The sequence below is a fragment of the Myripristis murdjan genome, chromosome 22 (assembly GCF_902150065.1).
Source record: "Myripristis murdjan chromosome 22, fMyrMur1.1, whole genome shotgun sequence".
In the NCBI taxonomy this organism is placed as follows: domain Eukaryota; kingdom Metazoa; phylum Chordata; class Actinopteri; order Holocentriformes; family Holocentridae; genus Myripristis; species Myripristis murdjan.
Window position 1 is genome coordinate 9,281,580 of NC_044001.1, and position 14,087 is coordinate 9,295,666.

The 14,087-nt window shown below is 40.8% G+C and overlaps 1 protein-coding gene across 3 annotated transcripts in view; it reads right to left on the bottom strand.

Moving 5' to 3' along the window:
* Window positions 1-560: 560 nt before the first annotated feature.
* The window catches only part of dtnbb (dystrobrevin, beta b), a 31,806-nt gene continuing 18,279 nt past the window's right edge, over window positions 561-14,087 (bottom strand). For 2 of the 3 annotated variants that reach the window (XM_030045142.1, XM_030045141.1), the window contains 9 exons: window positions 12,194-12,284; window positions 11,559-11,647; window positions 10,223-10,336; window positions 8,118-8,214; window positions 5,773-5,932; window positions 5,183-5,272; window positions 4,883-4,936; window positions 4,712-4,737; window positions 561-4,073 (listed from right to left, as the gene is read on the bottom strand). In XM_030045142.1, coding sequence (XP_029901002.1) covers window positions 4,724-4,737; window positions 4,883-4,936; window positions 5,183-5,272; window positions 5,773-5,932; window positions 8,118-8,214; window positions 10,223-10,336; window positions 11,559-11,647; window positions 12,194-12,284 — 709 coding nt within the window. In that variant the 3' untranslated portion in view covers window positions 561-4,073; window positions 4,712-4,723. Of the gene's footprint in view, window positions 4,074-4,711; window positions 4,738-4,882; window positions 4,937-5,182; window positions 5,273-5,772; window positions 5,933-7,716; window positions 7,738-8,117; window positions 8,215-10,222; window positions 10,337-11,558; window positions 11,648-12,193; window positions 12,285-14,087 lie in introns of all 3 variants that reach the window. The other variant, XM_030045139.1, reaches the window with a different exon arrangement.

Here is a 14,087-nt window from a genome sequence, read left to right on the forward strand (position 1 = left end):
AGAACACCCACAGGGGGGAGGATGCTTAAGGGTCAAACTTTCCTGACCTCATCTATATTATGTCTGTTTCCTCCCCCCTGCTGTGTGTGGCCTGGAGCACCAGGAAAAGGTCAGCGTTTGTGTTTTCAGCTCAGATTTGTAGGTGAAGCATGAAAATGCATCATTTGTGCCTGAGCTGACTAAAGGATGTGTTTTTCTTTCCTCTTCCGTGTCTAAAAGTAGGCGATAAAGAGGAAGTGATATGTAGATAAGGCACTTGGAGGGGGAAAGGTATTTCATGAAAAACGGATCTTAATGCCAACATCAACAGCTTGTTTCTGTGTTATATCAAAAGCTAAAACGTATTTATACTGTTAAGAATGCAAGTATAATCATTTTTATTTGTCTTGATGTTTGAGAGGATTGTGCACTATACTCTAAAGGATGAATTCCAGAAACAGTTGAATGATGAAGTGTTTTTGTTAGATGACTGAGTACAGTGTAGAAACCATTAATTAAAAAACAAACAAACAAACAAACAAAAAACACTGCAATAACAATCATGACATGGTCAACCAAGCGATATTTTAAATATTTTTAATATATATCTCACAATTTATTTATTTACAAAAGACAGTGGCCGTGTGACATAAAACTATGTTTTGTAAAATTAACATGAGAAACAAATGTGTACCAGAAGCATAACCATACATAACACATACATAGATAAATAACATTAGGGGAGTGTTGCTGAGGTTGTCCTCTTGCACACTGGATCTCTGCAAACAATAAAAGGATCACAATGTATACACCTCTCTATGGTTGGCTGTCTTCTATGTGTATTACCCCGGGTTTGGTCAGATAGGGTATACAGTATTGCCTCTGCATTGGCTAGAATGACATCAGTGAGTCTATCAGTACATTTGGAATGTGTTTACTATCTTATTCTGCTGCTATTAAATGCTAGCTTTTCCAGATTCCAGCAGTGTGTAAACCATTAAATGTGCATAACTTCAGGCATTCTGTGAATAAACTATGGGCAACAACAACATACTAATGCAGATACACCGTTTTATATAATTTGTATGACACACAAAGTCTGCAAACAGTTTGGCACAAATGTAAAGGCTGAACATAAGTTTATCACTTTCCCCCCCAAACACAATAAATAAAGAAAAGAAAAGAAAAGAAAGAAAGACCGAAAGAAAGAAAAAAACAGATCTCTACAAGTTCACAGACTAAAACTCCTACATAAAGGCTGATAGATCATCTTATCTGCTGAATGGTTACTTTATACAGCACTTGACAAAACAGCTACAGGCACCAACTAAAAGAGAGAAAAATCAAAGTTTCGTTTGACATTGCATTCCTATGCATGGCCAGTATGAAGGGGAAGACAGTAACTTACTTCTCAAAATTTCTACCTCAGCGTTTCGATTATTTTTGGACCTTCAAGGTTGAACAGACTGTGCCTTTTGACAGTGTTGGTCACAAAGTTTTATAATGCAGTACTTGGTTTTTATACCTGCGTTTCAGACTAATTCATATTAGGGTGACTATTCTATGCAAGTGTAAGTGTGCACTTGAACTTGTGATTTGAAGACTTCAAATGGTTATACTCCACTAATAAACCAGAAGAATAACAATGATGGTTACATAGCATAACATTAACAGAGAACTGAATGAAAACATCACATTCAGAATAACGATAACAGAGGAGCCTCTTTTTGTTCTTTTTCTTGACACAGTGTAAGAGGTTGCTGAAACCTTATACTTAGCTTATAGGATAGGCTTACTGTACAAATCTCAGTACGCGAGTTCACACTGCATCTGGTTCAGTTTCTCAAGTAAAGTTCAGTTTTTTCTATCCTGTTGGTGTTACCATGCCGACTTTGCCCGACACGTTATTATTCCCCTTCATACACTGAACAATACAATGCTGGAATTGTTTCTAGACCTTTATCGTATTACATTTCTAAAACCAGACATCGCTCATTTTCACTTGAGATGAATGGCTACCCTGAATGACAAAACACTGAACCAGAAGACAAATATGTAAAAGTAACTTACACCTGATCTCCTCCTGATTCAAGTAAATATCCTCTCTGGTCGACAGTTACCTCTGAGACAGACAGATAGCCTTCCTTATCCAAGGCAGACACAAATTCACACACAGACAAACTAAACCCATCAACATGCTCCACCAAGTAGCACTTCAGAGAGTCTTTTCTCCTTCTTATATTCCACATTCTTTAACAGCCTCTTTTTTTTCACCCTCCCTTCACCACTTGCTGTTATTTTCTTCTTTATATGTGAAGAGTCTCATTCCAAAATGAGACATCCACCATTTGGGAAAAAAGTGACATCTTCTGTCACAAGATAATTTCTGATATGAGAATAAAATTAAGTTCTAGATATTATTAAAGTCATCATCTATATTAAAACCTTTGTCTACGACCGTAACTTTACTGATAATAGGATCACCTGCAGTTTAATAATAATAATAATGATAAATTTGGCTCACAGTGGATGTATAGTGTTTTGGAATGACACTATTCGCTTTGAGTCATCACTGACTCAAAGCGAATTGACCTCCGGCAAACCAAACGACTTTGAGCAACCAAAGGACAAAACCACCACATTTCCACCTACAATAGCTCTACAGTCCCTGAGCACCTACCTTCATTGCACATAGACATTATCTCTATTCCTTTGTTAATTAAATAAAGCTATCAAAACAGTTTCTACTTGCTTACTACTTTCTCACATCCTCGCGTTACTACATAAGTGTCCATTTTGCAATTCACAAAACTCAACGACCTAATTTTGTACTACTCATTTAAACATCCTGAGGTGCTTCCCTACCTTTTTACTTACACAATAAATACTGTTGCTACCAACTAGTCAGTGTATTTGGAAGGAGGCACCGTGCTGCGTGATTGTTGAAATGCCCTTCAGGTGTGTATGGTTCTTTATGTCGGTTGAGTTTTCACTGCGATCAAACAATGAGCGTGAGCCCATTATTGTGTTTATAGCATAGCCCCTCGGTTTCTCTGACCACACAGCCCTCTGTATTTGCAAGGGGTGGCTCACTGAGCGCACAGTAGCAGCAGTACAGTATGTGACTCAATGAGTGTGTTTACATTCACACAGTATTCTGGGGTTTAGCTCATATTCTGGTGAAGGTCTTAACGGGGATAAGCTGTTTATGTGCATCTTCATATCCCGATTTCCCTGTATACACGAATAGACAGAATAGGCTGCGTATTGCCATGGAAACTGAGCTGACACAGACTGCGCCCACCAGTAAATGGTATAAGGTGTCAACTTGCCTCAGTAACCGGGCTAATGGGGGCATATCCGACCTGTCACATTTGGAATCCATCATCACCCCAAATGGAGCTTTACCCTGCGCGCTGTAAACGAGATATGGCGTCTACACGCGGCAAGTCTTTAAAAAGAATACTTGAGAGTGTGAACGTGCGTGTAAACACACCCAGTGTGAATTCTGAGGCAAGACACTTCTGATACTCCAGCTGTCATCATAAACCCACAAAGAGCTGGCATAACATGGTACAGTACCTAAATCCAGACATGAGTGCAACTTCATGCAAAAACGCTGAAATAAAACAAAACAAACAAAGTAATAATAATAATAATACTAGCGCTAATCATACAAAAAGCAATGACAGGGAACATGTCGTGAAAATAGGTCATTTCCATGTCGGGGCGTTCCCAAGGTCATGTGTTTACAGTATTATATACAGAATGATCTGCTTCAATGGAACAGTGGGGGGGAGAAAGCACAGCAAGCCATTCCTTAGCAGTCATGAGGGAAATCATTGGGTACTTACAGCAGTTTTTGTATACAGAACAACATATACACTCGCTAATTAGACACATCTTGCTACCTGCAAGGTGTGAGGAAACGTTTCAGTTCACATAGTGAAATCCTGTTAGATTACAGCATGCATTACTCTACGTGCTAATGCCAGGGGGTTGTTGTTACTGATTCGTCCCAGCTGATGACTGTGTGTCCGTATAGGATGGAATGGTATTCTCTTTCCCTCAGTGCTTCTGTACTCTCACTGTGCCTGGACACACACACACACACACACACACACACACACACACACACAGATAAAGATGCATTTAATGCTCCCGACAGCCTAGGCAGCTCAGATGCACACATTTATAAAGTAAATATAAATGAAAATTCAAATAACTCTGTGTTCACACTGCTACTGTCGCACCCACTCTGTTGTGCTATTTGGGTTTGATTTAACTTATTGCTAGCAGGAGCGCCAAGCGTGTGGCAGAAATAGCCCAAAAATAGAGCTGATAAAGGTGTCATCCAAATGTTCAGATGCGGCCAACTTTTCCACACCAGCAAACCGCCCTCGGCGAGTGAAAACCACGTATCTCTAGACGGTTAACTTTCCACGAACTAAGAGAAACAATCTTGTTTTTCAGTTGCTTTGAGATTTAAGGAACCCACAAAGCAGCAAGTAAATTCCCCCAAAATAAATTTAAAACATGAAAATCACCCAAATTAGACATACAGGGCTTTCAACCGACAGAGACGAAGTAAGGAAACAATGCAGCCATGATTTACACCAGACAATATTTCTCTAGTTATTGAAAATCATTCTGTTCAAGTGGTATGCAGCGTGAACACAGTTTCAGTAATATGTCATGCACAATATAATATTACATGATGATGAATTCGTACTTTTTTTGTAGTTCATTCTGCCTCAGCTGCAAAACAAAGACAGGAAATATGGCTTACTTACTATGAAATGTAAATGTAACACAAATAATTCTGTGCTGCATTGCAATAGAATAAATATTTTATTATTACAATGCATTCAATGACAAATGCTGCCATTCCCTTGAGACTTACCTCTGTCCCCGCCATTCCTCATGTTGGTCTCCTCTTCCTCTCCGCCATCATCTACTTTAAAAATGAAACCCGGGGATTCAGGATTAATGTTGCCTGTGACTCAAACATTGGCAAAAATTATTGTGTGTGTGTAATGCAGAACAAATTTCTGTGTAAACCAACATAAATATCTTATCATGTCTATTAAAAATAGCAACAGATTTCTGACAAAACGGACTCAAAAATGAGCCTTAGGAAAGTAATGACACAATGTTAAAAGTCTAAATAAAGGCAAAACAGAGTCATGTGATATACACTAACCTGAGTGCAGCTCTTTCACCAACGATGACATTGTGTTTGTGATTGAGTCAGCAGCAACTAATAGATCATTCCGAAGATTTCTAGGCACACCTGGGGAACAAAAAGTGATTTTCAGTTCAATGTCAAAAAAAAAAAAAAAAAAGAGTCACAGTTGCTTTTGTGAAATAGATGTGGCATAGACACTACAAGCGAAAAAAAGTAAAAGCGAAAGATCTTACTTTGGATTAAATTAATTGAAACTGATTGCATAACATTCAGAGCAGAAACATATCTTCTCTATGTAAATGAGACATTATAATTTATCGCTGCATTACCACATAAGTAGTGTCATTTAGGGGCTTTTGTCATTTTGGGGGCAAAAAAATCTTATCTTCTGTTCGCTGGTCATTAATAAAATTCACAGATGATTACATCCTCTAGAATGGTATTATTTTGTAATGAAGGCCTTCAGGCTCATTAATTCAACTGTATTCCACAGTGAGTCTTATTTTCATGCCACACACACTGCACATGATGGAATGAAACACTGTGTTTATCAGTTGACGGCCCTGGTGTTGACAGCAGACCCGCCTCGGAGGAGAGAGACTCACCCTGAGCGAAGGCCTCCAGCACGTCCCCGCCCACCCCCGCCAGGCAGTCCTGTGGTGTGTGAGTCGGGGTGGACCCCGCAGAGGTGGAGCGTATGGGCATGGGCATGGAGCAGCCCGCACCATGACTAGGGGAAGAATGAGGGGAGCCTCCCGACTGGGACTGCAACATGTAAACACCACAGATAATTATCAGCAAGTTATTTGACCTAAAGATAAACTGATCTAAATCTGGTGTCTATCCAGTAAACAGTCTGACTTTTCTTTACTTTTTAAATAGACACCCATACAATGTATTTACTTGCTGAGAGATAATATCTATTAAAAAGAAACTAGTGCTGAACAATATGGTAAAACATCCTACTGCAATTATTTTGACAGATACAGTGATTGTGATATGATTCACAATTGCACAAGTGAGAGTGGTGATTTTTGCAAGTGTTTGCAAACTATCAAAATGATGATGATGTGATTTTTGCTGGGCTCTGTATCAAACAAACATGCTTTCCTACTTCTGGGAAATGTGATTTGCAGGCCAGGGCATTCCTGTAATACCACAATACTTTATTTATAATGATGTTTTGTTACAGATTTTGCAGCCACTGTGATGTAGATATTGCACTTGGATGTGGACACCAGTACAGAAAAGTACAGTGATGAATTGAGGTGCCGTTTCACTGATAATGCGTTCTGAGGACAATCTGTATATTATTTTTGCACAAAATCTCCACGCCTTCATGTTCAAATGATTTAGGAGATAAGATACTTTGGAGATGTGGCTGTAAAGTGTAAAGTTGCACAGCCTTGAATACAGCTAAATATTATATGGGCAAAATGATGAGATGTACATATCATTTACACATGTATGATCGTGACAGGCTCAGTGTAATTTAGGCAGCTTTGCACTCACTGCACACAGTGAGTGAACAGCACGGGAAATTGATTTTGTCATTTTTGTGATAACAGTGTACAGCCTTCCCTGTGCAAACCTTCAATTAATCTGGGTCTCAGCATGAAAAAATATCTTCAATCCAACTAATCACTACATCAACAAAGCCAATTGTTGGAAGAGTTTATTTCAGTGGAGGACGCCATATTGCAATCACAGATTGCGGCTTTGAGAAGAGATGACCTTGTTGCCTCTAAAGGTGACTTTTATTAAAACAAACAAAGACACAGATGTGGCAAAAAGAACTTAATCCTTTGAGGGAGAACAAACAAAAACAATGGTCCAAAGGCAAGAAAACCTCATGGTAATCCTATACTGGCTGGCTGTGCAGCGGCACACATCCATACACTATCTCTCTATAGTGCACCTTTACTGGATTGAGGGGGTAATGAGAACCATGTGTGGGTGAGCGACTGGAGGCCTGTGCTGGGTCGGGTGCTATAGCTCATAGAGAAAGGGGCACTGTGTATCCCTGGGACTGGTGCAGGCCCAGGCCGGTGGCGCAGAGCCAGGCAGCAGATGGCCAGCCAGACTGCAGTCACATTAGAAGGGAGGTTGTTAGCGCTGATGAAAGGAACAGGTCTCTGACATTTGGGCTAAGAAAAACACAGTTCTCTCGACTCACTTGGACCGTGGTCCCGAGAAACCTGGTTCTAAAAGGTTGTATCTCAGTCTATGGTTTGAGCCATCACATAAAGTAAAAGTAGATAAGAGCGAGGGAATAGGTGGGGTAGCCTAGATTGGAGGCCTGCATCTCTCTAACCCAGTTAGATAGTGGATTCCTTCCATCATTCCAAACCTACTTCTTAAAATACATTATAGGAGAGCACTACCCTTTCCCTCTGCCATAACACTATTAGTCATATATTTGAAAAGAAAGCTAGAAAGGCATTGCAATTCTCTGTGGGAATTGCATCTGTGCAAAAGAAGCGGGGCATAGTAGTGCTATAATGAGAGCCAGTCAATGAGGCTTGTAAACTGAATTAAGGGCCACTTACTGCCTGCTTCTGCTCCTCATCCTATCAGCCAGCAAAGGTAAGCAGTGAGAAGGAGCAAAAAGAGTGAGAAAGCAACAGAATTAAAGCAGTGAAGGAAGAAGAAAGGGATTTCTGCATGCACCAACAAAGTCCATCGACATGGCTTTCATTCATTGTGATTTCATTGCATCAAATAAACATGCTGACATATTTTTCTAGTGAACATGCTACAAAGTCTAAAACCAGTGTGTGCAGCATAGCAACATCAGTATCTCTTAAAGCTAAAGAGAAGCAGCAAACTAACTGGCGAATTAGCACAATTAGTTGGTGCGTGTACACCACTGTAGGGTCCAAATGCTGATCCAGATGCCTCGTTGCCCCACCTAGGACCGATCTCTTAGCAACAGAGGTGAAATTCATACCTTTAGCAGCCTCATGAGTCCCTCCAACTGCACCATCAGCTCCCGTCTGCTCTCCTGCAAGGCAGACATGCGCCTCTCCAGCTCATCCTTCCTGTGTCTGTGGCAGACGGAGGAAATAAAATGTATAAAGGGGATATATGTTTGTAATTTCCACCAGTTTCCTGCAGGATTTGGTTAGCTGGGTGGTTGATGGTAATTCTGAATCCGGGATCCGGGGGTGGGTGAGAAATGAGACCATATAATAAATGATAATGATTTTCAGTGCATGACTGGATGATGATGTGCAATATACCAGCTGTGGCCTAACAGCACACTGGGCAAGTTCACCACTGGACACTAATTATACCTTCTCTGCACCAGTAACCACACAAAATGATGCTTGAATCCACATAGATATTGTGTGTTGAATAATTATATGTAGAATGATATCCTGTGTGTTGCATCATGTCATTGCACTGTATCTGACTATGCTACCTCAGTACGAAATGTGATATACCATTGAGTGTCAATGTATTTCTATCAATGTCATCAACACAAGTGCAAATTCTACTGTATATGGTGATAAATGAAACAGTATTTCAAACTAATCTGTTGTAGGTTACTAAAAATAATACACAGTTTTATTATATCTGGACATCTTCTGGCTGTCACTTTGGTGCCAGCATCAGTGGCTTATCACCACCCTCTGGTGTTGCCAGGATGAACTACATTTGAGAGACTCCAAAGCCTCAGAGAGCTGTAACACTCATGTCTGTCTGCTTGGCGTCCTCGAATCAGACACTCACAAACATCTGCTGCCTCTAACTATCTCTGCTCTCTCCCATATCCCAGAGCTGGAGAAAAGCAATATTAGGGCAGACAGCCACCTGCCATGTACCAAACATTTCACAAATTCCTAAATTGTGATCAGGAAGTTAGAATTTGATAACATCTTGTGCCCATATCTGAACCCTGGTTATGCCGAGGAGGGAATTCACCGTTACAAACAGGCTTGATGAGTTTCATAACGTGACTAAACGGCTGTTGATTTACAAAAAAATGAAACTTAGTGCAACTCAGCCAGCTAGAGAACAGAACAGAAAAGTAGGAGAGTGAAGCAAGGGTCCATTTCTGCAAAAAGGGGAGGAAGTACAGGTAGAAGAAGAAGAGGAAGCAGAGAGTAATAACAGCCTCTAGTGATTATATCCTTCTCTTACTTTGTGATTCTGTACTCATGAAACACAAACTTGAAAACTACATGGTACAGCGCTTCCCTAACGACACCAAATACCAGCGACTCTCGGACTAGTGAAGCAGAGGAAAACAAATTCTAATTTATCTGCAGTCCCGGTAAAAATACTGTGAACCATATCTCATTTAGCGCCGCTGATGGGTGTAATTTATCTTTGTAAGAAATCTAAACCCTAATCATGACCTTTGAACTTTAATCTTCAGAAACAGTACAGTGCTCGCTGCCATCAGCCTTTCTAGGGCAAAATACACTAACAATGAGTCATGCAGGCTAACAAGAGCTGTAATTTCCTCTAAGGGCAAGTCTCTTCCACGCATTGGACCCAAGGAGTCCTTGCACCCTGCCAGCATGACAAATACCCATGCCGCTGGTCAAGCTAATTCAAAAGCGCATTTTTTAATTATATACAGCATTTCTCCTAGAAGGATGAAGTTAACCAGAAAAAGAACAAAAACCCTGAAGCGGTTCAGCCACCTGAATTCCTTAAAATATTCTTCTTGTTGCTGGGTAATGAAAACAAACCACACCACTACACGAGGAAATCAAACCTAATTTTCCTTTTTTATTTTATATCAAAATCCCATTACTTCTACATCTTGGAAACACGGTATCTTCAATAGCGATACCCTGCTGAATCACAAATATTTCAACCAGTACAACATTATATCTTGAAACATCACATCCACCCCATCAAATAAAGCTCCAATTGTCCTCTAAATCTCTCTCATTACATTTTGAAATGTTTTTCTTTGTGCTATTTTTTGCCCCAACAACCAGATTCAACAGGAAATGCATCAAATGAAGGAAGCAAGAAATGCAAAATGCCGTTTCATCGTGACATTAAAAGGTGAAAAGAGGGTTGGAGGGACGATACCTGAGGAGTCGTAGTTCGGCCAGGAGGGTGGGGTTCTGCTGCGCTTTTTCTGGAGTCGGCTGCGAGGCCTGCTCGTGCTCCAAACGCAGCCTCTGGATCTCCTGGAGGATCTCCCTGTGGAAGCCAGTCGCAGCCAATCAGTCAATCAATTAATCACTCAATCAGCATCACAGTGCGAGAGTACACCGACAATGTTTTAAAGTAAAAAATCGCCCTCTGGTCCCTTTATGCTGGTATATTTCATCACGTGATGTTCAGTACATTTAAATAGTTCTATTGTGATGAAGTGCTTCAGTTTGATTTCCTCTGTTGTACTCCATTTTCCCTCAACCTGCCTTCTACCTGCCTTCTATTCCAACGTCAGTTTGTGATTCTCAACATTTCCCAGAATGTCCTGCAACAACCTAGGCCTGGGCGATATGAACCAAATCAAATACCACAATATCTTGGACCAAATACCTTGATATCAATATTATAAAGATATCACAGGGATTGCTATTGGTTCTTTTGTAAGATGTTTACATGAGTGAGATTTCTGGTAGACAATCATTAGTAACGTGGATATGGCCACCAGGCAGGTAGAGGCAAATAATACAATAGCTAATGACAGTCTAGTACATCTATAATCTAAAATAAATGTGATTGCATCACTTCACTGGAGTGTATCTTTTCTATCATCCAGCACAACAACACCTGCAGAGAACAGGCGTGAACCTATTCCACTCAGCAGCAGCAGCAGTAGCAGCAGTGTGGAGACAGCAATAGTGTTCGCAGCAGTTTTTCTACTCGACAAAAGTGAGAATTGCACCACTTATTCAAAACACACTGTGGCTGCATTGCATCATGGTCTCTTGACGCTGCCGTCGGTGGAGAAATTTGTATCTCGAGGAATAAAAAAGTTCGGATCTCTGCTTGTTTGACTGACACCAAAACCTGACATTTACCATTGATGTTGTAGATTGCTGAAAAAGTCTCTGCTGTCAAACTCCATCGTAGCTGCGCTGGGAATATCAACATGACGTGACATTGTCGACGTTTGGCCAGTTAACCATGTGCATACGAAAAAAGCCGAACAAGAAAACGGCCCAGAAATTCTAGGTACGTTGCCAGCAGAGCAGTGTTTTAAACTATTTTCTCTTGCCTCTCTTGCCTCTTCTTCCCTCTCCTCCTTTTTCCTTCAGTTCCCTGAGGGTGCCGATTCAGTAAATGCATGCAGTCACAGTGCAAAACCATCATATGAATACTGTTTAAAACCGCATGCGGCAAAAGCAAACAAAACAACATGATAATCTTTTCTTTGTAATGTATAACTGGTGTCTAAATGATAGAATCCCACCTGTTTTTGTTCTCTAGCTCTGCAATCAGCTGTCTCTGCTGCTTGTTGGCATCAAAGTTGAAACTCAGATCTGTTGGAGGACATTGTTGCTGAAAGACAAAATTATCACAGAAGGGGAATTAACAGAGGTAAGCAAACAAAAGACAAACACCAACCGCTATCTGCTGACCACAGTGAACAATAATGATGCTCTGCTGGAGACATGTTATGACTCTGCATAAACAGGGAGCCATTTCAGCTCACTTCAGCTCTGGTCTACCCTTCTGTCAGATTGCGGAGGGTTGTGCAAACTGTTCACTTGTTCCGAGAATTTTCTTGTAGGGGGCTCACCCTATCTATAAATTACTAGTTGTTTCAAGAAGATTCTGCAAACAAGAGCACAACATAAGCAAACTCACTTCTTTGGCAGATTCTCTCACTTCTAGTAAGAAAAACATTTTAAGACACATGATGGAGTGACTTGTATGGATGTTTTTTTTTTGTTTTTTTTTTCCACAGTATGCAATCCTCCAGCTCCAGTTTTAACATTAAAGTTCTCCGGACACAAAGACGCAGCGCACAATAACTTGTCAGAGCATTAAATGTGAAATGCAGGTTGACTGAAGCCCACCACGGGCGTCCTTCAAGCCACTCACTGTAGAGTTGCCCGCCTCGGCTGCCAGGCGGGCAGCGTAGCGAGCGATGAGGCGGTGCTCTTCATCTAGTCGGCTGGGACTCTCCAAGACACTGCCCAAAGTCAAAGAGAGAGAGAGAGGGATACATCACACACACATACACACACACACACAAACACAAACACAGAGCAACAACTTCCAACAGTGAATCTAATGTCAAAACAACTTACATAAGAAGGAAGAGCTTGTACCATCACTGTAATTACATAAATGAATTTGCATCAAACAAAATAAACTTTCACTGAGGTGACCTTTATGTGTGCCACTTAATTATGAGTGTACTGTTAATGGGTAGCCTGTGTGTAATTGGCTATCATAATGAAATGAGATGGGTAAAAGAGAATTCAGCATGCCAAATGCATTTGTGATTGTGCTAATGCCTATTATGGCTATTTCAGCATTGACAGGAAGAGCCAAATATGTATATGAGCTTAAACGATGGTGGGCGTGGCATATGGCATGAACAGATGAGAGGGCATATGCCGTCCCTTCTCAGCGAGTGGTCTGCAATGAGGAGTGAAGGAGAGCTGAAATGATGCTGGTCTCTCAGCCTCTGAGAGGACAGCACTCTGACTCTGACTGGGGAGTGAGTGATGATTAAGCCCATTAAACCCAATCTGGCTTCAAACCTACCGCATCAACAACTGAAACCCCTGCAGTCCTGGCCATCCAGTCCTACCACACACTGCAGAAGCGTCCACTTTAACAAGTCAAGAACTGTATTAAAATCTTATCTTTTGATGTGAGAAAAGCTGCCAGTGGGATGTGATAAACTCCACTGCTCCAAGTGATGTTTCACTTGTTTCAAGGATTTTCTTGACACCAGTGACAATATCTTGAGAAAAGGCGGAATAGGGAAGATCACTCCGCTTATTTGGAGATGCTGTCACCTGATCCGGGAAAAATCTTCAAAGGAGCTGATTTGTGTTTGGAACAAGTCACTTCATCCACTTGGCAAAGTGCTTGTTTTGAAGAAAATAGGATTTTAAGATTCAGCCAAGACAAGCTTCAATGACTTGTTAAAACTGATATATGTATGTTTTTTACACTTTATAGCTTCATTCTCAGCCTCAACCGTAGACAGAGCCCGAGGTTGCTGGTGAGATTAAAGTAATATATTAAGGCACATTAGGGTGCTGCTCCTCTGGCACAGGAAAAGCTATGACCCTCCTGGGTCTTTTGGAGCTAGACTGCTCGTCTGGATCCTTCTCTCCTGGCTATCAATCTAGAAGCTGCTCGGTCCCTTTGCTTCGTCAGGGAGTTTCCTGACACCACCTAATGGTCAGTGCCAGCCTTCTGACAAAGATGTGTGAACTGCTAATAAGCTGGTCTCGATTGGCCTTGACACTCTTCTTTACTAGTTCATTTATTTTTGTCTCCCTGAAACTGCCTATAATTAAAGGTCATAACTCTTAACTCAAACACAGTATCTCAGACACCACTGATCCGATTATGACAAAACTTGAAGAAATGACACACTTGGGCACTGTGTTCTAGCATTTACAAAAAATCACAGTAATTGGGGTTTGATGGGTGAGCTATAATTAAAGGGCAAAAATTCTAACTTTGAAAGGGTCTAACTTCTGCATAGTAAGTCCAATTGACATGAGGCTTGCACCAGAAATCCAGTTATCCTTTCAAATTACACTGATTGGCCTCGAGGAGGTGCTACAGTATGATTAAAGGTCAAACATTTAATTCAAATGTGATGTATAAGAAGCATCTGGTCTGATTCGGATGATTCTTGGAAGTGATCAGGCATTTTGGCATGGTGTTCTCGTGTTTTAAAAAATTACACTGATTGGCCTGAAGGGAACGCTGTAATTAAAGATCCTCACTGATCCAATCTTGGTGA